This window comes from Tiliqua scincoides, chromosome 7 (genome assembly GCF_035046505.1).
Source record: "Tiliqua scincoides isolate rTilSci1 chromosome 7, rTilSci1.hap2, whole genome shotgun sequence".
In the NCBI taxonomy this organism is placed as follows: domain Eukaryota; kingdom Metazoa; phylum Chordata; class Lepidosauria; order Squamata; family Scincidae; genus Tiliqua; species Tiliqua scincoides.
The window spans coordinates 19,069,209-19,094,523 of record NC_089827.1 but is presented as its reverse complement, the minus strand read 5'-3'; the positions used below and the strand labels follow the sequence as shown (position 1 = coordinate 19,094,523).

At 42.7% G+C, this 25,315-nt stretch overlaps 1 protein-coding gene and 1 long non-coding RNA gene across 2 annotated transcripts in view; one reads left to right on the top strand and one right to left on the bottom strand.

Moving 5' to 3' along the window:
* Nucleotides 1-3,081, bottom strand: part of ARID2 (AT-rich interaction domain 2) — a 145,253-nt gene extending 142,172 nt beyond the window's left edge. Inside the window, exons 1-4 of the mRNA XM_066634426.1 lie at nt 3,012-3,081; nt 2,093-2,340; nt 1,831-1,924; nt 660-757 (exon numbers count right to left, since the gene is read on the bottom strand). Coding sequence (XP_066490523.1) covers nt 660-757; nt 1,831-1,924; nt 2,093-2,184 — 284 coding nt within the window. The 5' untranslated portion in view covers nt 2,185-2,340; nt 3,012-3,081. The remainder of the gene's footprint in view (nt 1-659; nt 758-1,830; nt 1,925-2,092; nt 2,341-3,011) is intronic.
* Nucleotides 3,082-6,100: 3,019 nt separating this feature from the next.
* Nucleotides 6,101-25,315, top strand: part of LOC136657518 (uncharacterized) — a 55,307-nt gene continuing 36,092 nt past the window's right edge. The window contains exon 1 of the long non-coding RNA XR_010794760.1: nt 6,101-6,234. This is a non-coding gene — a long non-coding RNA (uncharacterized lncRNA). The remainder of the gene's footprint in view (nt 6,235-25,315) is intronic.

Genomic DNA, 25,315 nt, shown 5'->3' with positions numbered 1-25,315 from the left:
CAACATGTATTGCCAATTACTACAACAGCTTTCAAATTAAGAAATCTAGACCCTCAAGTAGAGAGTCTATAAAGCCAATCATTAATTAGAATTCCCACAGATTGTCAGGAAATTAGATTTCAGTTATCATTTATGAAAAGCAAAATATTAATTTTAAAAAAATACCACAACCCTGTTATATGTAAAACATGCCTTGTGTGAAAGTGTCATTTTAATAACAAGGAATTTGAACACTGGAAGCTTTAATTAAAAATAATATTAAAATAAAATTCGCAGTCCATCTCCAAAAAGTAGTAAGTAGTTCTTAAATTATTCCCCTTTCATTGGTTGCTAGAACTACACTAATTTGTTTAAGAGAACCAGCCTTACAGTGATATCAATTGTAAATAATCAATAAAAAGCTTCTCACCCTACTATTTATAAACTTCCAGATGTCCAATGTATAAAGCTGGCAAAAGCAAAATATCAAACAACCCAAAAACATCAGAGCCATAAACAAAAAGAAAAAGTCACGTTCAACTGACCACAGACACACAACAGGAATTTAAAATGCTTTTTGTGAGGTGGACGACAATCCTTATGCTTTTGCATCCTAAAAACCTCCAAATGCCATCCCTTTGCTCATCAGTACCACTGCAACAGCCCTCATCAACACTTACCGCAAGTAATACTGTTTTAAAGCGAAGGCAGCGTTAGAACAACTTCTGGGAAAGTTAAACTCTTCTGCAATTTCTCCCCATTGATTCTTCTCAGATACCTGTCAAAAACAACACACACAGATGCACAAACACATACACAACGTCGTTGATCGCGACCAGCAGAAGGGCTGCCATGAAATACTAAATAAATCTGATGGCAGATACAGACCCATTTCGATTGGACCCGGGATCCCTGTTTCTTACTGACAGTCACCGGCGATACGATCTTGCTCCTCCCCTCGTATTTTACAACATTTATTTTATCGGGGAGCGAGAAAGAGAGGGGGTTTTATTCGGTGTGGAGGGTTTGTTTTTGTCTTCACTGCCTGGACAATAACCAATCGGGAGTCCCTCTGTCGCCTGCTTTTAAATCCTCCCGCGGTCCGTAAAAGCCCAAAGAAGTTGAAATGAGCCAAGAAAGTCTGGTGGGGGCCGCCCCCGCCGGCTGGGGGGTGCAGGGGAACCGGCCCGCTGAGCCTCCCCCTCCGCGAGCTGTACAGACACAGAGAGGCCTTTCTTTTGAGGCCTACATTTCTGTCCCTAGCCTTGAAGCCTAAAGATGGCTATTTGATTACACACCGTCTTGGCTGCCCCTTTTGTTATTTCTCCCCGGGAAGGGCTCCGAGGGCAGCGCCTGGTCCCCCCCACGGCAGCGAGGAACATTTCCGAGCCCATGCTCCGTGCCGATTATCGATGTTAAACATGCCCGCTAATTTTGAGTTGCACTAAAACTGCACTCAGACTCTCCTCTCTCTTTCTGTGCGCGAGAGACACACACACACACAGAGCGGCAGCCACAAGAGGAAGAAACTGCCTCACACACCGCCTTTGCCACTCTCCTTCTCCCAGGAAAAGGGGGGAATCGGCCCAAAATCGGGGGAAGGGGCACTGGGGGGCAGGGGACGGGTGTACTCGACACCCCCGGACTCCCCCCTTCAGCTCTCCGCCAACAAGGCCAAGCCACCAACCTGCCTTGCCTGCTTCCTCCTTCCACTTCCCCCCCCCGCCTGATCCGGCTCGAAAAAAGGACGGTTCCCGACCCCCCCGCCGACCCCCTCGGCCCCCTCGGGTCAGAAGAGAGTTTCGGGAAGAGGCCAGTGGGAGGGAAAGCCGAATTAAAACTTCCACTCACCTTCCCAAATCCGCCTAAAGTGGTGACTCGGGTGTAGAGAGCATGAAGATCCAGCTCCTTCCCACCCACCACAGGGATCTTCTTAAAAGGAGACCTGCCAAAAGACACACACACACAAAAAACAACTTGTCAACTCGGCCCCCCTTTTCTCCCCTCGCAGGGGGCCGTCTCGCCCTTCAGGGAAGGGGCTGGAAGTTAAAATCGGTCGGTTTAAACAGCCTCCCCCCCTCACCATCCCCTTCCATCTCCCCATTTTCCTCACCCTCTGCTGTGGTGAAACTGCCGCAGCTCGTCCAGGAAAGCGATTCCCTTTCTCCGCTGGTCTGGTTGGTTTTTACCAGTCGAATTTGCCATATTTTTGTAGGATCTTTTAAAAAAGGTTCGGGGGGTTTTGTCGCCTTACCAAAGAAAGCAAAATCCAATAGAAAAACAACAACAATCCGCGGCTCCTCCTCGCCTTTAAGAGACCCAGGTTCCTGTGCTCGGCCAGGGATCAGCCATGGAGAGGGGCTTGTTTCGGAAAAGAAAGAAAGAAAAGTTTAAAAGGAATAAGGGAGCCCAGAGCGAGTGGCAATTGCGAGTCCTGTCTCCACACAGCACAAGGGGAGGGAGAGGGGCACCTCTCGGCAATTCTTGCTGCTGCCGCCGCTGCCTGCCTCTCTCAGCACCACCAACCCAACCGATCCAGCCTGCACATGAGACTCAACATGGTGCTGCTGGATCACACAATGAATTGGGTTAGTGTTGTGGTAGGGTGGGGGTTGGGAAGGCTGGAGTGAGGTACTGACAGTGTGTGTGTGTGTATTACAGACGAGGCTCCATGAAATCTCCCCTCTCGCTCTCTCGCTCTCTCTCACACACACACACACACACACACTGTACGGCGGCGGCGGCAGAATTCACTTCTCTTCTCTCTCAGACAAAAAGATCTGAGGCCGCCGTGCTGCTGCCTGGGCGAGAGCGCAACACAGCGAACCCCAGAGGCCGGCCGAGGCACTGCAAAAGGCAGCTCTGAAATGGCAAAAGCCAGCACTGCCAGCAAGCAGTTCCTGGCGGGGAACAATAGGCTTCTCTCGCGGCTAAGGGCTCATCTGCAATGTGCCGCAAACTTCACACAAAGCCGGGCGGAAAGAGAAAAGGCAGACGGAGCGAAGGAAGGGGGGGGGGAAGACGGCTACTACCGGTTGTTCCAGGGTTAGGGGCAGAGGAAATGTTCCAGTCTTCCCAAACTTTCCAGAGACGAAGTACAGTACTTTCCAGGTTCACTGGAGGAGATAAAAAGAGTCAGGGATTAAGAAAGTTAGCTGAATTATGGGTGATTTTTTAAAATAGAAAACAATCCTTTGAGGATTTTAATTTTGAAAACCTTTCCACATCTAAACTGAAAAATCCTATTTTTTTTACAGGTACCATATAGAATTTTACATGTATGAGTATAATTTTTATATTTTAACATCACAACTGCAGTAATTTTATAACAATTCCCAACCCTACAACCCCAGGTGATTTGGAATAAGACATGAAAATGTTGATGAATGAAATGATTTCTAAAGATATGCTAATAATATACATATTTAATATTTGAATATAATTATAACCACATCTGTTTAGCGATTGTTCCCTCCCCCCTCCCTGTGTGTGTGTGTGTGTGTGTGTGTGTGTGTGTGTGAGAGAGAGAGAGAGAGAGAGAGAGAGAGACAGACACACACACACACACACACACACACACACACTGGTATAGCATATTGTCTAAAAGTTCAGCTGGGAAGTCTTTCCAGTTCAAATGTCACCTCAGTCATGAACCCACTAGTTGTTCACCTGGAGCATCAGTTTTCTCAGCTCCAACAGACTGAAATTCCCATCTACAATAGTACTGGCCTACCCTCCAAGAATGTTGTAAGTCATTAAACATGGCAGGTCTATACATGTTTACTCAGAAATAAGTCCTATTGTATTCAATAGGGTTTACTCTCAGGTAGGTAGGGTGCAGCCTAAGATAATGTATGTGAAACATTAAAACCTTGAAAGGCACTATATAAATTAGATGCAATGTTATACAATACACAAACATAGTTTTACTGAGCAAGGAATGATCTATACAGGGAAAACATACTTGCTAAGTAAATTTGCTGCTCGGAATCATACCTGACTCGTCTATACCTTATATATATTAACAAGTACTGTAAATATATTTTACAGCATTTGTATACATATTCAAACAGTATATAAAATCTGGCAGAGAGTACGGCACACTAGTGGAAAGAAGAGTCCAACTATTTTGCAAGTCTTGCTAGTAACAGAAACAATCAAGGTCCTGCTAAAATCTCAAAGGCTGCAATCCTACACACACTTATCTGGGAACAAGCCCCATGGAACACAATGGAACTTCTTAGGAAACATGCATAGAACTGGACTGTGAAAAGGACAGCAATTCTTCAGTTGGCCTAATGAATGGGCTAGCATGTGGCTGCTAGGAATGGGAGTGAACTGTGTGTGTGCAGGTGTTAGCAATGTTATGGAGATTCAAGACCAGGTAGAAAGGGTTGGGATTTCATAAAATTTGATGTCATAAAATTTCAAAAAATTTGATGTCCCCATTTACTTGACAGAGTTTGTAGAGGAGTGGTTTCCAGAATGTGTGATGACCTGACTTACAGGACACCCCAATATTTACTGTCCTAACAACTCAACTGTATGGATAATTACTCAGAAGTTCCCTTTTATTTAGTGGGGTGGCTCACACCCTAGTAAGTGTGTGATCAAAACCTAAGTATAGGTGGTAGAAAAGACAAAAAAATAGGTCATCACAATCCTAACTCTCAAGACCCAGTTATAAACCTACATATACCAGTATTCAACCAGTATTCAAACTGGTATATATACCAGTATTCAAACCTTTCTTTTGCTTCCCACTGGGGTGTTGGGGGAAAAGACAATCTCACTCATCTACATCAGAAGAGATCCCAGCCTCAAAGTAAATGGAACTTTCAGATAAGCACTTTGCTATCTTTGGGAATTCAAATGAATGCATGTTTCTTAATCATGGCTCTTTTCCTATTGAAAATAGAGTGGTATATATAGCCACAAAATAAATAGCATTCTAGATGAGGGTGTGGTAACGTTTGTCATTGACACCTATATATATATATATATATATATATATATATATATATATATATATATATATATATTTGAAAAGGTGAACACTTTATTCACCTAGGTAAATATCTTGCTATTTGAAACTCAGGACAAAGGTCACCTTTCTTTCTCATGCAATAAACTGGAAACCCCAGTTCTATATCTTCATATTATCAATTTTTAGACCTCATAACTAAACTTAGTAAAAGTTCTGTTTAAAAATCGATGACACATTATGGTCTCTTGCGAGTCTGTCAAGGAAATCTATATTCCCCTTATACCATGTACTAAATTACTTCAGGAAATTAAAATCTAAGATTATGGTGTGTTTTTATTTTTTCTTTCAAGCTGGATTGCAGTTTCAAGCTTGAATACTGAGAGATAGAGATGAATTAAGATCCTTGGTTAAGATCTGCCCTCTCGGTCATATTCATTATTGAGAAGAGGGCGAAAATCCCTGTTTGGGATTATTTCTCAGCATTTTTTTTAATCTTCTGCCCTGGGTTCTTGTGGGCAATTTCAGAGCCCAATCCTATGCATGTCTACTCAGAAGTGAGTCCCATTACAGTCCATGGGGCTTACTCCCAGGTAAGTGTGGATAGGATTGCAGCCTCAAAGGTAAAAAAGTTCCAGACATCTCATTCCCCCAACAACACATTTACTTAGAAGTAAATTCCACTGTGTTTAATGGGGCTTGGTCTGAGGTAGTGCATAGAGCACTGGAGCCTAAGAGCCCAATCCTAAGCATGTCTTCTTAGAAGTGAGTCCCATTATAGTCAATGGGGCTTACTCCCAAAGTTAAGTGTGGGATAGGATTGCAGCCATAGAGTCCAATCCTATATATGTATACTCAGAAGTGAGTCCATTATAATCAATGGGATTTACTCCCAAATAAGCGTGGGATAGGATTGCAGCCTCAAAGGTGAAAAAGTTCCAGACATTTCACTCCTCCAACAGCATGTTTACTCAGAAGTAAATTTCACTGTGTTTAGTGGGCCTTGCTCTGAGGTAAAATAGCACTGCAGCCTCAACCTTCCTGACTGACACAGGGCTCTCACTTTCTTTTGCCACGTGGAGTGCAGTACTAGTAGTACCGTCAGAAATATCTCCACAGCAGTGCAAGAGGGGCGAGTTTTCAGAGCCTCACAGGCAGGCACCGCTTCCTTGACCGACACTGAGGAGGGAGAGTTGTAAACAGTCCTCAAGTGACTCTGAAACAAGGGATCTCCTCCTTCCCTCCCACCAGTGACTGGCACTTGGCAAAAGGTGAGCAAGTCAGTTCCCTCAGTTTATGAGGAGCCCTGTGAGAGAGTGTGTGAGGGAGCAGCAGGGGCAAGTGTGTGTGTGAGAGAGAGAGAGAGAGAGTACAAGAGGTGTGTGTGTGAGAGTGAGGGAGCACCAGAGGCAAGAGTGTGTGTGTGTGTGTGAGGGAACAGCAAAGACAAGTGTGTGTGAGCACAAGAGGAAAGTGTGTGTGTGTGTGAGAGAGAGAGCAGCAATGGCAAGTGTGTGTGAGCACAAGAGGCAAATGTGTGTGTGTATGTGAGGGAGTACAAGAGGCAATTGCGCGTGAGAGAGCGCATGCGCACCATAGGCAAGTGTGTGTGTGTGTGTAAGAGCACAAGAGGTGTGTGTGTAAGGGAATAGAGGAGGCAAGTAAGTAAGTGTGTGTGTGTGTAAGAGAGAGAGCACCAGAGGCGTGTGTGTGTGAGGGGGGGAGCAGCAGAGGCAAGGCGAGTGCGGCGTGGAGTTGCGTAGCAGCAGCGCTGCCATGCTCCGAGCCGCTCAGCCATGGCGCACCGTCTCCCTTACGTAACCGTCAGCTGGGGATTCCCTGGAGAGGGGGGTCATTTTATTCAAGCACTGCACACAGACGGACCCCGGAAAGCCACTCCAGCGCGCCTGCCTGGCTGGCTCGTTTGCTGCCGCTGCCGCCCTGAGACCGAAGCTGCTGCTGCTGCAGTGGCGGCGGCGGCGCGGCACCCAACAGCCGCCTCGCAGCAGCGCTTCACAAAATGGCGGCGCCCACGGAAAAGAGCAGCCCCATTTTGTGCCCGTGTGGGTGATGGGGGGGAGCTGTCAGCGAAGTCAGGCTCAGCATGGGGCTGGGGGGGGGTGGCGCGCGCGCACGCACACCGCGGGGCGCGCGCGCAGGGGAGCCGGCGGCTACAGCAGCAGCGAAGAGTTCACGTTAGGCGCGTGCTGGGTGGGGGAGGGGGCGCCGCCGCAGCTCCCTCGCCCTTGAGAGGTTGCGTGACCGTTGGAAGGGAGGAGGGCGGAGTCACAGCAACCGCCGCCCTCGCTGTGTGGGGGAGGGGCGGTGCTGCTGCCCCTCCCCCTCCCGCTTCCCCCGCCTCACGTCTGACTGGCTCCTCTCCCTCCAGCCTCCTCCCCTTCCGCCTCTTCGCGGGTCTCCACCCAGCCTGGGCAACTGGAGTGCCAGTCGCCACAGTGGGGTGAGAGGGAGGCTTCTGGAGGGGCTCCTGCCTCCTCCCCCTTCATTTTTTGGCTGCACCCCCTTAATTTTTCTTTAAGCTATTGCTGCTATATGCCCCCCCAGCCTTCCCCTCCCTCTTCTCACTCACACCCCCACCTCATGCAGGATGGGCAGCCACAGCCATCATCTCCAGCACTGGGCACTCTGGGGACTTAATTCCTGTTTTATTTTTCATTTCCAGGGACCTCTTCTATATATATCTTATTTTTAAAGCTGATGCTTCAACTTGCACCACTGGCAACCTTCTCCATCTGTGTCAGACTCTTTGGTCTTCCTCAGTGGTGTATCCTTATACCCCCCCTTTTTTTTTTAACAACAAAGGATTTTTTCCCCTTTAAAATAACTTCATTTTTAAAAGAAAATCTTTTTTTAAAACTTTTGTTGCTTTATTTTAATTAAAGCTAATTGAAGTACCTCTGACAGTCTTGTGCATCTATGTAAGAATCTCATTTTTTGGTCTTCCTCTTTTTTTAAAAAAACAAAGGATGTTTTTCTATAAAGTAACTTCATTTTTATAAGAAAACCTTGGGATTTTTTTTGTTTTAAAAAAACTTTTGTTGCTTTATTTTTAAACTGCAAGCTAATTCAAGTACCACTGGCAATCCTGTCCATCTATGTGCAAATCTCATTTTTTGGTCTCCCTCAGTGGGGTATCCTTATTTTTCCTTTTTTTCTTTGCATCAGAGGATTTTTTCTTTAAAATAACTTCATTTTTCAAAGAAAACCTTGGGCTTTTTCTAAACGTTTGTTGCTTTATTTTTAATTGCAAGCCAATTCATGTACCACTGACAACCTTATACCTCTATGTAAGAATCTCAGGTTTTGGTCTTCCTCCTGTTTTTTTTGTGTTTTTTTTTACAACAAAGGATTTTTTCTTTAACTTCATTTTTAAAATAAAAGCTTGATTTTTTTTAACGTTTGTTGCTTTAATTGCAAACTAATCCAAGTACCACTGGCAACCATGTACATCTATGTAAGAATCTCAGTTTTTTGTCTTCCTCTTTTTTTACAACAAAGGATTTTTTCTTTCAATTAACATCATTTTTTAAAGAACACCTTGGGTTTGTTCTTTAAAAAAAACTTTTGTTGCATTATTTTCAGTGCAAGCTAACTCAAATACCTATAACTCACGGACATTAATTTGAGAAAGGGTAAAAAATGTATTTATTGATGCAGTCGTCATGCTACTGAACTGTGATGTGATGATGTTGGTTGTGTGGGAATGGTTTGGAATGCATTGTGTTTGATTCTTGTAAGCAAAATGTCTTTGAAGCTTTGTGTGGACGCAGGCAACTAATTTTGTGTGTGAGCCTCTAAGTGGAAGGTGTTTAATATCCCTTATGTAAACAGAATAAACTAAAACTGTATTATTTAGTACACACATTCTCTCTCTATATATATGAAAAATAAAAACTGAGTTGGAACACTGCTTAGCAGCATACTTGTAATTTTTCTCAATGTGTTATCATTAACTTTTTTTCTGAATGAATGTGTTGTGGTTTTTCCACAGACTTATTTATAGCATAATTTAAAAGATATATTACAAAACAAAACTGTTGGACTTCCCCAGTGCTAAACAGTACCTTTAATTTGCTTTTTGGCCAGTTCATCTACTTTATTCTTGATATTTCTTTGTACAACATTGGTTACCATTCTGTTAGTAGCTTCTGCCATCCTGCTGACATATGGAGTTCCTCTACTCAGTTTATGATACTGTATGAGCATGCATAATATGGGTTAAATATCTTTATGCTTACTAGGATGCAGCTTGAAGTATTGTGTGCTTACAAGGAAGTAAGTCCTATTGTGTTATATGGGGTTTACTCTCATTAAGTGTGCATAGGCTACCTCAGAATGCCAGATGCGAGGGAGGGCAACAGGATCCAAGATCTCTTGTTTGCTCCCTAGGGCATCTGGTGGACCACTGTGAGATACAGGAGGCTGGACAAGATGGGCTTTTGGCGTGATTCAGCCGGGCTTTTCTTATATTCTTGTAGGAAGCATTATGTTTTAAGGAACTGTGGTCTGTAGTGATGTAGGAGTCCTCTTAAAATTTGTAACTGACTTTATTACATCTGCATCTTAAATAAGTGAAGCATTTGTGCTAGTATTGCATGTAGTAGTCCCACAATGTGCATTTTATTCAGCAAGATGGTATCATTGATAGAATGTCATTGTGCCAGGGAAGCATAATTTTGAATATTGCATCTAGGGAAGCAAGCAGGTCTCTATGCAGTAAGGAGTAGATTGCATTGTGTTCATTAGATGTAATTGTAGCTTGGTCCTATGAATGTATCTCCGACTTACATATGCATAAGATACTGCCTTAGCTGAAAGTAATCCTAATTTTGGGTGTGTATGTAGTCCTGTCAAGTACATGTGGTGAAAGTCTATAGCCTTCATGCTTGCAAGAATTGATTTGAATAGGGTCAACCTCATGAGAAGGTTTTCTTACTTACAATTGAGCACATTTTCCAGACATTGCTACTTTTGCTATCTTTATTGTTTAGGAGTTGGAATATGTAGTAGTAGACTGGGGTTGTCAAACATACGGCCCGGGGGCCGGATGTGGCCCATGGAAGCTTTTTATCCGGCCCTCAGGCTCTCAGCTGCAAGCAGTGCTGAGGTGTAGCTGCTAAAGGGGCAGCCCACAAAAATTGGGCTCTCCCATATCTTGAAATATGATCATGATTTGCATGTTTTCTGTCATTTGTAGTTAATGAATTCCTAAGTGAGAAAAAGTGCTTATTTTTTGTTATGACTTGTTTAATGACATCATTTCCTGCCTAATGACATCACTTCTGGCCCTCAGCAGGCATGAATGCCATTCGGCCCTAGGTATGAAATGAGTTTGACACCCCTGTAATAGACCATCAGTACTGCTCTGAGATTCCTTTAACTCGGGTATTGAGGGCTGAATAGCATTCATTATGCCTGCTGAGGGCCAGAAGTGATGTCATTAGGCAGGAAATGATGTCATTAAACAGGTCATAACAAAAAATAAGCACCTTTTCTCACTTAGGAACTCATTAGCTGCAAATGACAGAAGAGAAAATACACAAATCTTGATCATATTTCAAGATATGGGAGAGCTCAATTTTCATGTAGACTGCCCTTTCAGCGGTTACATCTCAGCACTGCTCAGCAGATGTGAAAGTCTGAGGGCCAGACAAAAAGCTTCTCTGGACCGCATCTGGCACCCGGGCCTTACGTTTGACACCCCTGCTTTAACTGAATATTCAGGCTTTGCAGCATATGAACTGCAGTGCTAATATCTCCTGCTTTTAAAAGCACATAGCAAATCAGGCTGCTCTCTACAATTCTTTAATTATTCTTAAAGCAGTAATGTTGGTGGTTGAAGTGCTAAAACAGCTTAGGAGTTGCCACTATCTTTAATCAGGCTATTTCTGTGTAAATCTCGCCATACAAAAAATGTTAAAATGCATACTTTTCTTCCATATAAGCCTGTCATTTCTTTCATTTCAGTTTTAAATTCAGGGATATAATGGGGGATAATACCACTACAAGATAACTGAAAATATTTTTCTGTTCAAGATAACTGAAAATATTCTCCTATGATTTGTCAGATTACACACACACTTTAAGTTGGTGATTCTTATACAGTGGTTCAGGATAGCTTCCTCACATTGAGTCTTGTTGCAGGATGTATCTGTTAGGTTGGCATCTTGTAGCATAACTTTAAGAATTCTGAATAAGAATGCATAGCCTTAACCTCGAAAATTATATCCTGCTACTCAACAAACTACTTGCATCTAATCAAAACAGGGTTATATGAACTAAACTATGTAACAAGTCTTATTCATATGACTTGCAATCTACATTTGTGGTATCAGGGTCTGTTTAATGTAGTGGAGCTCTTGGAGTTGTGATAAATCTGTTTATAAGATAGTAGGTTGGTACAGATTCTTAAAGATAATAACTTGACTGGTTCTTTAAACACTTGGTGTTAGATAAATTACTGCAGACTTTCATGGTAGTTATTCCTAGTTAGGGAGCAATAATTACTCCTGAAGAATTATAATGACATCATAGCAGTATGAGGCCTGTATGGTACTTTCCAGACAATTACACCTGTGCATAAATTTTACAGTGGTATTTTGCTCTATTGTGACATTTAACCCAGGTTACGTTTTAAATTACAATTCAAATTATGAAGCACTAAAATTGAAGTTTTTAATTTCAAAAACAATACATTCTGACTTGCTTATTTTTTGAATATGGTTGTGCTTAGGATAAGATTCTCCCCTGGTAAAGAATGTTTGGGTGGTGGTGATGTTTTATGACAGAGGCTGTGTCCCTGAGTTCAGTTATCACTTCAGACAACCATAGTAAGCATGGTAGGCTAAGCTTTCCTAATGTGCTGTTGTGGGTATAGCATCCATGGATATTGAAGTGTCTAACAAGTTTTGGTGCATAGGCATTCCCCTCTGCTCATTTTGGAATTCAGTCAGAAAGAGGCAGAAGCATATATAGTTTGGTTAACTAACTTAACTGTCTTGTTAAACCACTGAGGAGGACAAGCTACTGCTGTAGTGTAGACCCTTCTTTATCCTCACTATAGCTGGCAGTCACAAATATTTAGATTCTTAATGGGGAGCAGAGGCTTGTTTACCCTGGGAGAAGCAGCTGTTCTGCAGGAGGAGGGTAGAACATGAGTAGAGCAGTTACTCCAAAAGAAGTTGAGAACTAGTTGACTGCAGGTCATGCTTCATTATCCACTGGGGTTCTGTTCTGGAACCCCCAGTGGGTAAAAAAAAAATCTGTGGAAGAAAAGCTTTAAAGACCTACTTCCAGGTTTCTTGCTCCTCTGTTGTCACCCTAGAATGCATTGGTATAGACCAGGGGTATCAAACTCATTTCATATAGTGAGCTGAATAGCATTCATGGCACCTGCTGAGGGCCAGAAATGGCATCATTAAGCAGGAAATGACATCATTAAGCAGATGATAACCAGAAATAAGCACTTTGCTTTCATATAGAAACTCATTAGCTGCAAATGACAGAAGAGAAAATGTGCAAATCTTGTTCATAATTTCAAGATATGAGAGAGCCTAAATATATCAGGGGCCAAAGATATTGCTTCTTGAGGTGTCTTATGACTGACACCCCCAGAATAAACGCTGTACCACATTTGACCACTAGAGGGAGGGAATAATGGAATGTATTGGATTGAAATAATATTTAACAGCATTTTCTTAAAGGTAAGAAATTTGATTTTGACACTTTTTTCCTTGTTGCAAGGCATTTAAAGGTGAACTTCGCTATCAGTGGTGAGTCAAATCTGTGGATACGAAATCAGTGGATACTGAGGTCCCACCTGTATGTAGGATCTGCAAATTAGAGGCTGAACTGTATTGGCTGTTCCGTTGTTCATCCAAGTTCATGTGTACTATGGTATACCCAACAGACACTACCATTCCATATTGCTTCTCAGGAACGCTTGTAAAGTATGCTTAAAAAAAGTTTCCTAAATTACAGTAAGAGAGATTGTCTACCACCATAGTTATGAAGAAAAGCTTAACTAATCTATTTCTTAAAATATTTATCAGCTCATGGCTCTTAGGTTGTTATCTTTTTCAGACTTAACTGGGAAAACGTTCTGTTGAATAAAGGACTCTTCTGTAAACATGCATTGGGCTGTTCATAAGTGTGAAAAAGCTTGATGTGAAAAGCCTTCATGCTGTCTATTGCATTTTCACTTGCAGTTGCTTTCTGGGGTAATTGTAACTGGGGTATCTGGGCTGGGGACTTGTACTAATAGCTGCCTGAGTTACATTAACACCAAGCCTACAGCTTTTGCAGAGGAGTAAATATAACTAGAACCTGAATTTTTGTATTATTAAAAGCACTGGTTCATTGGATTTTTTTTCCATTTTTGACACACAATACTATACTTACATTTCATTAGGTTTAGCTGATGACTTTTGCCCCAGTTTTGTGTTTCACTTTGTGTGCAGCTCTCTAATTTTGTATATTGTTGTAGGTTCACATCTTTTGTCCTTCCTTCCTTTCTCTATAGGAAGCTCTGCTCTTGCTGTCAGTGGTGTTTTCTTTCTTCATAACAGTCCATTCCAACTGCCATGGAACAGTTTCTGTCCAAAATTCCATACTTTTTCTCTCCCCCCCCCCAATCTGGCTGCCTACCAAATATGCAACTTGCTATTCTAATCCCAGTCAAGCTTATTCTGTTACGTGGTTCCATATTAATTGACCACAAAATCTCAAGCTCATTCTGGCCATTGACAATATGGTAAAGATTGTTTATCTCCTTTGTTGGAGAGGACAAACTGTATTTACTATGGATAAATACACGCCATAGTAATTCAGAACAAATATACCTGGCAAGCTGTTTAGATCAGTGTTTCTGAACCAGTGGTAATTGTACCACTGGTGGTACTTGAGGTGCCCCAGACCCCTGTCACCTGGCAGCGAGATCAGCAACACAATGCAACAAGCAGTGGTCATAGCTCTACCGCCCACTTTTCATGTGCTTGAAAAAGCCCTTCTATCCACCGTAAGCATCTTACCACTGCATCATACCTGGCCTCCCAATCTGGAAGTAACTGGTGATGACATAATTGCCAGTAACTTCCAGTGATACTTCCAGTAGGTGGACCATGCAAAGTGGTATGGCAGGAGACAAATGTTGAGAAGCACTGGTTTCGTTTTTTATGGTGTTGGAGTAAGAGGACTGTCACTCTGTGTTTTGAGTTATCTGGAGAGATTTTTCCTCATAATGGGTAAATGTTTTTTTTCCCCTACAAAATGAATTAGCTTGCCTTTGAGACGCAGTAGTTGAAAGCAAGTCTCTTTAGGGGGGAAAAAACTTATCTTGAACAACTGGCACTTAATGGGTACACAGGTTATTGGCCCCTGCTTATGAAACACTGCCGCAATCCTAGGATTTGAAGTTGGTTGTCCTAGAAGAAATAGGAATGACAAGTGCTGCTTTTACATGCTAGGTTATCGTCCTACATGCACCTGGAAATAGAGGCCTACATGCACCTGGAAATTAGTCATAAGAACAGCCCCACTGGATCAGGCCATAGGCCCATCTAGTCCAGCTTCCTGTATCTCACAGCAGCCCACCAAATGCCCCAGGGAGCACACCAGATAACAAGAGACCTGCATCCTGCTTCCCTCCCTTGCATCTGGCATTCTGACATAGTCCATTTCTAAAATCAGAAGGTTGCACATACACGTCATGGCTTGTAACCCATAATGGATTTTTCCTCCAGAAACTTGTCCAATTCCCTTTTAAAGGCATCCAGGTCAGATGCTGTCACCACATCCTGTGGCAAGGAGTTCCACATACCAACCACATGCTGAGTAAAGAAATACTTTCTTTTGTCTGTCCTAACCCTCCCAACACTCAATTTTAGTGGATGTCCTCTGGTTCTGGTGTTATGTGAGAGTGTAAAGAGCATCTCTATCCACCTTATCCTTCCCATGCATAATTTTGTATGTCTCAATCATATCCCCCCTCAGGCGCCTCTTTTCTAGGCTGAAGAGGCAGAAACGCCGTAGCCTTTCCTCACCCCTGCCTTTTCACCGCAGACACTCGCCTATAAGTCGACCCCACAGATAAGTTGAGGGCAGGTTTTGAGCCAACCATCATGGAATTTTCTATGACCCTTGGATAAGTCAGGGTTAAACTTAGGTGGGTGTCTGACTATAGTTTTGTCTGATTTTACCCCAGGCCAGATCCTGAAAAATAACCTACCACTAATTGTTACCTAAGAACTGTAGCCTCTAATTTATTAAAAACATAGTAAAAGATCATAACTTACATTTTTATTCTTTTTAAATTCTGTTCTTCACCACCTTTTTGTAAACACTATCAGAGTAAGTGCACTGTAAACAACATACCAGTAAATCAGTGGTTCCCAGCCTGGTATTCATGTACTCCCAGGGACACTCAACAGGACCTTTAGGGGTACTTGAAAAATGGCAGGTCCTACTCCAGAATGCCTTGCAAGACAGGAATGCCTTGCAAGGATCAGCAAGGCAGGAAGGGAGGTAGCTAGTTGGCTGTGAAAGCCCCACTAATAGCTAGTTTTTGGTCATCAATTCATGTATGAACCAGTGATTGAAAACCAGCACAGTAAAAAAGCTGAAACATAATATGGAAAGTGATCAGTCACCCAGAATTTCTCAGCACACTTCTGGTGCAAAACAGTGCAAAGGCAGAGTCTTCTGTTCTTCAAACAGATGAAAAGAGAAAGTGTGATGAATACATGAAGAGATAAGGGCTTGTATTATTAATTACAAACATTTTGTTAATATGAACAGTACAATTTATGGAAATGGGCTGCCAAGAGATATGCAAATGTTAAAGGATGGCAACCACTGCAGGAGAACCATGAATCAAATCCACCTTTAAGGTGTCTGGTGTGTTAAACCAGAAGCTCTACATACAGCATACAACTCATAGCACATAACTGTGAGTGTGCAATTCAATTCACAACAGAGAGATGCAGCTGCATATATTTGCAACCCTTTTTACTCAGAAGTAGACCCACTGCTTTCCATGGATGTTATTCTTAAGTAATGCTGCATTGAATTGTAGCCTGGGAATTGTTGCTTCAAATGGAAAGGGAATCCCATCCTGGTTTTGAAAAAAAAGATGTCTGCCAAACGCAAAGGGAATCAGGCTGCAGCAGCAAAAGGGAACGGAGGGGAATAAAAGGTTAACTTTGACTGGAATGTCCCAAGAAAGAAACTATAGCAACTAACCAGCTGCCTGCCTAAGCTTAGGGAAGAAAGGAAACTGTTCAGAGTTGAAAGGCTCTGCCCTCTGATTGACCTGGAGATAAGGCAAAGTGATAATTGGAACTTGATTACTTGGCAAAAATTTCATTTACTATATCTGTGAGTAGATACCTGTGAGTATCTAAGGTAATACTGTATTTCATTCCAAAGTATCCAGCACATTTGAGCTTGTAAATGGTTCATGCAATTCAATGTCCTTCTATTGAATTTAAAGAATCTTTTCAGAATTCAGCAGGTATAGGCATACATCTAGTAAGCAAGCCCTGTAACCTTTGATGGAATTTACATATGAGTGAACATGTTTAGAATTGGACCATCAGTATGTGGCATTGGAAGAGGCGCACACAATGTAAAAATTTACAGCATAATGAAACTTAATTCTGTCTTTTACTATCGAATCCTGTCACTATGACAGAAACTTTAAACAATAATTCTTAAATGGCAGGGAATTATAACAGTGAAGGGGAAGAGGTTAAGGGCCCAGTCCTATCCTACTTTCCAGCACGACTGCAGGCACAGTGCAGCCCCAAAGTAAGGGAACAAATAACTACTGCAGGGTGCAGCGCGCACCCCCATGGGATGGCTACTCCAGTGCTGGAAAGTTGGATAGGATTGGGCTTTAAATCAGCTACTCCAAGCTGCATTTGGTAGGAAAAAGAAAACAAAGATCTTACTCCTCACCGACTGGTAACTTAGCAAAGAACTAAGGCATGATAAACAACAAGAAAATAGCATTGATGTAGTGTCGTCTTGATCTCAAGGAATTGAAGTGCAGCCTGTGAGTTCACAGCGCAATTTTTCAAGTAAGATCAAAGACACTTCTGAATAATTTGTAGTTGAGCTGCCAGTGGAATGTAGGTTCTTTGTCAACAATTGGATTTGCCTCAGGTTCTCTGTCTTATTATAAACTTCAACTACTGAAATCTGGCTCATCCTTCTAGCTTAATTAACATTAATTAACATGTAGACCAAAGTGTTAATGTTATTTCAATATATTGAGACAATATATCTCAAAATGTAAGTGATTTAGTATCACTGTATATACCAAGCTTATCTTAGTGTTCCCCCCCCCCCATTTTTGTACTTTATACAAAATTTGTGCACAGAATTGAGGTCTTTGACATTGATGTAAATTGATGTACAAGTACTTGTCTAAGCCCATTTCTGCTTAGCCCACAGGTGTACATATTTGATCTCTGTTGTGCATATGCAATGTTGGGCAGAAATGGCTTAAGAAAAGATGTACATCTCTTTGTTCTAATATTGCAATAATATGCACTTATCGGTAAGTGCAATATTTTAGTAATTTAATCATTTGTAAAGTTACATGACAAATGAGCTATGCTTGTGAAGTAAAATATGGAACATAAACAATGTTTTATCATGTGGAATGAAATCGGTTTCAGTGTCTTACTTTAAAAAAACTTATGCTTTCATTGACTTGAATAAGAAGTAACCAGCTGTGTGCCACTTGGAAAAGTGCACCTTGTATCTGAAGTTTGCAAGATAAAATATACTTACCTTTGATTAGAAAGTGAGGAGGTGGAAGGACTAGCTCTTAAAAATCTACAATTAACTACCATATATACTCGCCTATAGGTAAAAAAATTTATGCCTAAAAATAGAGCCTGAGATTTAAGAGAAGAGAAGTAAAGGTACTTTTGGGGATTGTAGTCTATATGGGCTGCTGCTATGAAATGCAGCACATACTCCCACAAAGGCTCCCCACAATTCCCAGAAGCCCCTTTGTCTCCCTTCCAGTTTGGAGAAGGGAAATGCCTCCTTCTTTTGCTGCTGCCTCTGAACATTCCTGGCAAGTCATTTGCAAAGAATTTCCTCCCCCCCCCCCCACCAGCAAGTTTAGGGGTCTGGTTTTTAAAACCCCAAGATGGGATCCTCATTTCCATCTGAAGCAAGGTTCCAGGCTGCAATGCACCATTGCGTAAGAATAACACCATGGAAAGCACTGGGTCTGCCTCTGAGCAAATAGGGTTGCAACTGTGCGCAGCTCAGTCCTTGTTGCTCATCTAACTGCTGTGAACTGAATTGCACACTCCCAATTACATGTTTTAGGTTGCATGTTATGTGTAGAGCCTCTGGCTTAACACACTAGGCACCTTAAAGAAGGGTTTGATTGATGGTTCCACTGGTATGTTGTTTACAGGCACTTATTCTGACACTGTTTAAACCAGAATTTTAAAAGTTAATGAACAAAAATGCATTTTATGATCTTTTATTGTATTTTTAATTAATTAGAAACTGTACAGTTTTTAGGTAACAATTACTGGAAGGTTATTTTTCAGGATCTGGCTTCAGGTAAAATCAGACAAAATTATAGTCAGAGCCCCCCTAAGTTTAACCCCTGGCTTATCCGAGGGTCATAGAAAATTCCATTATTTGGGGCTCAAAGCCTGCCCTCGACTTACCTGTGAAATCGACTTATAGGCGGGTGGCTGTGGTATATCTTGAGTGGTTATATTGTTTAGACAGGTTTGCAACTGCTAAATTTCAATGCATTTAAGAAAATAGAGTAAGATAGCCACTAAATATGCAACAATCTATGCTCCTAGCCCAAAAAATTATATCTCCATGTTTGTAAATTTTTATTATACCTTTCTGATACCCTTTATCACTGTCACTACCCACTCTGCCAAAGATCTCCAGCAGCTCATGGATCGTTTTAGCAAGGCCTGCCAAGATTTTGGACTGACAATCAGCCTGAAGAAAACACAGGTCATGGTTCAGGATGTGGACTCACCTCCCTGCATTACAATCTCTGAGCATGAACTGGAGGTTGTCCATGACTTTGTGTACCTTGGCTCAACGATCTCCGACACTCTTTCTCTCGATACCGAGCTAAACAAGCGCATCGGTAAAGCAGCTACCACGTTTTCCAGACTCACAAAGAGAGTCTGGTCCAACAAGAAGCTGACGGAACATACCAAGATCCAGGTCTACAGAGCTTGCGTCCTGAGTACACTTCTGTACTGCAGCGAGTCATGGACTCTTCGCTCACAACAGGAGAGGAAACTGAGCGCTTTCCACATGCGCTGCCTCCGACGCATCCTCGGCATCACCTGGCAGGACAAAGTTCCAAACAACACAGTCCTGGAACGTGCTGGAATCCCTAGCATGTATTCACTGCTGAAACAGAGACGCCTGCGTTGGCTTGGTCATGTCGTGAGAATGGATGATGGCCGGATCCCAAAGGTTCTCCTCTATGGAGAACTCATGCAAGGAAAGCGCCCTACAGGTAGACCACAGCTGCGATACAAGGACATCTGCAAGAGGGATCTGAAGGCCTTTGGAGTGGACCTCAACAGGTGGGAAACCCTAGCCTCTGAGCGGCCTGCTTGGAGGCAGGCTGTGCAGCATGGCCTTTCCCAGTTTGAAGAGACACTTTGCCAGCAGTCTGAGGCAAAGAGGCAAAGAAGGAAGGCCCATAGCCAGGGAGACAGACCAGGGACAGACTGCACTTGCTCCCGGTGTGGAAGGGATTGTCACTCCCGGATTGGCCTTTTCAGCCACACTAGACGCTGTGCCAGAACCACCTTTCAGAGCGCGATACCATAGTCTTTCGAGACTGAAGGTTGCCAATACAAATATATCACCAATTAGGACATCAGTGCCAAGAATCTTTATAACTTGCCTTGGGGTCTTGGAGAACATGCCTTCAGTCAGTGATGGCACACAATGATGGAGGAGAGGCTGTATAAAATAATTCTTGGCAGACAGAGTAACATTACAGGTTGTGATAGCAAATTTGTGTCTTGAAAGCAGCATTGAGATTCAGTATGAACCTCATTCTCTAAGGAGGTTGGGGATTCCTGTGTGAAAGGATAATATATGGGGGAAATGCACAAGTTCTGGTACTCTGAGCACTGAATTAATGATGAACCTGAGAAGAGAGGAATAGTTCCTTCCAAATTAAATACTTCCTGATAAAAATTTTGTTCATATTTCACATGGGTATCAATGCTTCTGACAGAATTTCAAGCAGGTAGGACAGGTGTTGTGCAATAACCTGTGTGTAGCCATTATATGTAGGGGTTCTAATATGGGTTCATATGCTTGAAAACAGCAGTGTGCTTGATGCAAGCTTTTCAAAATTGTTTGAACTATAATTAGAACACCATAGTAGTGGGTGAGGAGATATTCATGTTTGCCTATCTTTTATTAATCATGTAAAATTGAGCAGGTTAACACCTATGTAGAAACAGAAGTAGCCAGTTGCTTATGAAAATTCATGCCACAGTAGTCAGTCTCCTGGGTGCAGCAACACTCTTCATCATACTGTGATTTAATATTTTGTCTGTGACTTGAAACTAGAGCAAATATTGTAGCTAGGAGTGCTGTCCTCCAGTAAAACATGAATGTTTTGTTTTAGCAAGAGGTGCAATGTGATCTGTGAATTAACCACCACAACCCCGCACTCAGCTTTGCCTCATTCAAGTCTTTTCTGATATTGCAAGATAAGCCCAAGGAGGATGACGGCAAGTCTGAATTGTCGGTTCAGAAATGCTGTTGGTGATTTGGGGGGGGGGGGAGGAGACTTAAAGTGCCATCAGATGGAATTGTTGAAAATTTCTCATTCTTGAACTTCAGCATATTAAGTCTGTAATCCTGTATATTCTAACTAGGAAGTAAAACTTACTGAAGTCAGTGGGACAAATGGCCAAATAAGCATTGATAAGATTGTACTGCATAAATAGTATACACTGAAGCATAAGAGTATCAGGTGTGAATTGGGAGAATCTGAGTTGACCATGGACCACTTGCATGGTGACTGTAAGGTGTGGGAAATATGTGGATAAACCCATATGCCAGCTTGAGTTCCTTGGGATGCAAATTTAGTTACATTTATTACAAATATAATCCATCTTTACTTCACGAAGTGAAGTGAAGTGAAGTGAAATGATCTTTAAATCACGAAATGTAGTTTCAAAGACTTGTGAAATATGTTGAGCTGTACCATAACTGTGAACTCAGTGTTCACAGGTATGGTATATTGTCTTGTTGGAAAGAAATAAAGCAGAGTCTTGTGTTCATTAACAATTAACTGGTTTAAGGCCAAACATAGCATTGGTTAAAATCTAGTGTTTACAGTACCACTTTGAGGCCAAATAGCATAGTTTTGTTAATGCCGGTGCCAACTGGTAGATAAATGTGACGTTAGGGCATTCTTGCTCATAATAGTCTTCAAGCAGACTTCCCTGGAAATTCCCTTTCTGTGTTACTTTCGCCAACACTGTTTGCCTTACAATTCAATTTGTAGAGGTTTTATTCTTTTGCATAGTCATGGCTATTTTTCTTATCAAGGACAGCAGATGCTCATTGCATTTCTTGTTTTCTATCAGTTTTTTAAATTTTGCTTTGAAACCTCATTCCTTCTGCCAAATTATGACCCTACTTCTATAACATATTCTACATGATGTAGAATTCTACATCAGGTAGAACCTTTGTGAATAGCTTCCATTCCAGTGACTCTAATTAACCAGTGAACAACTGAGGACCCAATCCTATGCTCGGTGGCATGTCTCCGTGCCACCGAGCACTGTTGCAAACATGCCATAAGACACATTTGCTGGCCTCACTGCCGGGCTCCTGCCCATGCTAGCCCAGCGCCAGCTGGTGCTGGGGTAGCGCGGGGCGGTCACCCAGCTTCCATGGCTCGGCAGTCTCCGGGACTGCTGAGCTACGGAACATTAGGCGGGGAGGGGGTGGAGAGAGGGTGGGAAGGAGGCGTGACGGGGAGGTGTGACACGGGGAGGGGGGTGGGCTGGAGGCGTGCCTGAGAGAGGGATGGGAGGTGGATCCATGGAGCTCTACTCCACAGGATCCAAGGCGCTCGTGGAGGGCTGCGCGCCCTACACAAGCACCTTTACAATGTCGGCGGTATAGTGAGTAGCCCCATTGCAGGGCAGCTTACCTTACTCGGGGGAAGTGGACGAAAGTCCCCTTCTATGGAGGTGCCTCCTGCACTAGCCCGGGAGGTGCAGGATCCGGTGGCAGCCCTTCTCGGCGCTGCCAAGCCTGGGTGCCCTGGGCAGCTCAGGATTGGGCTGTAACATATCTGTTTTAAATGTTATACACTTCTACTTCCCTATAATTTGTGTTTATAAATACATCATTGTGTAAGGTTGTAGAGATGCTGGCTTGCTCACACACATGAAACGTGAGAGAGACTACAAGACCATAGCCTTGTTTGTCTTATGCCCAAGGTGTCTAAAAAAGATGCATAGGGAGTGGTGGCAATTAGAAAACAATAGGTTTATGAAGAAAGAGGATGTATTTAAAAGAAGGCACTTTCTTAGCCACTGAAAATTGAATACAGATGCAGCCTATTTATCCACAGATTTTTTATCTTCAGAGTTGTCTTAACTCAAATGGGGTGGGGGTACAGAAAGTCACACACACCTTTGCCTTCTTTGCCCTGCGCTGGCGTCTCGCTCCATTTCCAGGCAGCCCAAAACACTGCAAAAAGACTCCACCTCGCCCAGGCAGGGAATAGCCCTGGAGCCCTGGAAGAGGTTCCCCTTGCAAAGGAACAGTAACATTCCTGGAGCACCTGAGCCAGCCAAGGCTGAAGAGGGGGGCGGAAAATCCTGTGTAACCAGAACACATGCAGAGAGGTGGAGCTCTCTCACTCTCACACACACACAGGGGCAGGTGTGGTAGCAACAGAGGGGATTGCTTTAAAAAACCCAGGGAGTGTTTGCTGAATTCCCCCCCCCCCATGATGCAGGCTCTCCTGCTCCAGCAAGCCTTGAGAGACAGGTGAGGGTGAGCAGAGAGCTGGACTACAAGTCCCAGAATGCTCTGGGGCAGAGGAGCTTCCATGATGGCAGTGGCCAGGGAGGGCTGCAGTGGTGGCAGCAGCGAGGAGGAGGAGAACCTGCAGTGCTGTTGGGAGGCTGCCTGGTACACAGAGGATGAGGCTTCCCAAGCAAGCTCAGCATCCCACCTGTGTAAGAAGCAGGGCAGCTGGCAACAGGAGGGCTGAGTATGGAGCGGAGCGGAGGGGAGGGGATTGATAATAGCTGCTGCCTTAGTTTCCTTCCATCTGGAAGTGTCAGGCTGCAGTATTTGCATAACTCTATGTAATTTAGCACAACGCGTCTTTTGTTAATCACACCGAGTCACGGAACGGAACTAACGTGGATAAATAGGCTTCACCTGTACATGCAAAATTCATGATTTTTTTTTAAGAGGAGCATCTGGTCAAAAGATGATTCATTATGGCCATTAATTTTGTTAATGGTGCAATCCTCTACCTGCCTGTGCAAAAGTTCCATTTATTTCTATGGAACTTACTCCCAGGTATGTTGTATATAGAGTTGTAGCCCAAGTATCACTTAATGTATTCCTCATGTATTTACAAGTTGATTTTTCCAGATCATGTTTCATAAACCAGTTCTATATACAGTACAGTTAAACTAGTTTCATTTTGAAGCTAAGTGCATTTCTATAGACATCTATTTTTAGTTCAAAGTTTTTTAAAATTGGTGTTTCACATTATATATGAAAAGTTCATTCATACTGACTTTTCAGGGAAGATGGGGCAAATTCCAGGCTCTATACAGGGTTTACCTTTTTCTGACCTTGTGACACCTTCCCCTTTATGCCCCTCGACCTGTATGTTCGTGTATGTATACACACACAGTCTCTCAAATTCAAGAAAGAAAAAATAGAAGAAACAAGAAAGAGAGAGAGAACGAGAGAGAAGTGGTATGTATGTGTTTTTAAAGGGGAAGAAACACACTCTATTACCTGCTGGTATTAGTATGTGCATGCAAACCCAGGAAAGGTTAAATCCTGTTCATCAGTGGGAGGTTTTGGTCAAGGCTAATCTCTGCTGAGAGATTACCATGCTATGCAGTCATGAGATTCCAATGTACATGGGGCGGGGGATTGTATATGTGACATGACCTAGAGCTCAGAACAGAATGGAGCTAATTCTTAGTGTACACTATCAGTTAGGGAAAGCAAAGGTTTCCTCAGGGGAGGTTTTTGCATTTGATAACTATCACAATTTAGAATTATTTACCCCTCCCATCTCTGTCTAATGTTTGGGTGGTTTGTGATTTTCTATTTTTTGTTCTCGTGCTTGAGCTTCTCTCTTCTCCGTTCAGTAGGAAGCTAAATATTCTGTTAGCTCTTTTCTTATTGAGGATGGAGCATTGGAGTTGGATGATAGTTCTATAGCAAATGTTTATATACTTATAAAAAGGTATATGTAGGGCCAGGGAATATAGTAGTAGACACGCATAAGAGTGTTTTTCCCCTCTCTGAACTGTGTCCTTTTCCATAAACTTTTTAAGCTCAGTTGGTGATAACGCAGTATATTGTGTTGTCACCCACTATTGCTGATAACACTGTAGTTATCATTGCACTTTTCTCATTCATAGGGCTGCACATCAGTATACTTAACCACTGCATTTTTCACATTCCATTGCCATTTAATTCCTGCATTTACAGGTCTGGACCCCACCTGCATTGGCTCTAGTAGGAAACCATTGTTCCTGCCTCAGTACATTAGCTCAACATAGCCATTGTGATCATTTTTATTTAGATCCCTTTCAGTCAGGTTTCTGGTCTGGATTCATGCCCACAACACGCCTCCCCCCCCCCAAAGCTAATTGGCCTTTGCTGAACCTCTGTGTCCATGACAGTGGATTGTCAGGGCTGACCTTCCCACAATTACTGGGTGGCTGCTGTCCTCTGGATCTCCCTCCTGGTCACTCTTTGCTGCAAAGGCTTTATAGCACCACCAGTTTATGAAATACCCTTCCAAGAGTTCCAGTAAGCCCCAACATCACACGCTGTTATGTGTCAAGGCCATTGGTTAAATGGATGCTTTTATTTGACTTGCTTTCTGTGTGCTGACATCTGTTAAATTTGTACTTTTGTTGTATGAAACAATTTATTGATTTATTTTGCAATGTGAACTGCTTTATGAACTATACCTTTTGAAAAGCAATATAAATACAGTTAATGATGATGAATTGTTTTCACTTTTTGTTGCTGTTGCTTGATTTTGCTTAAGTTTTGTTTTAG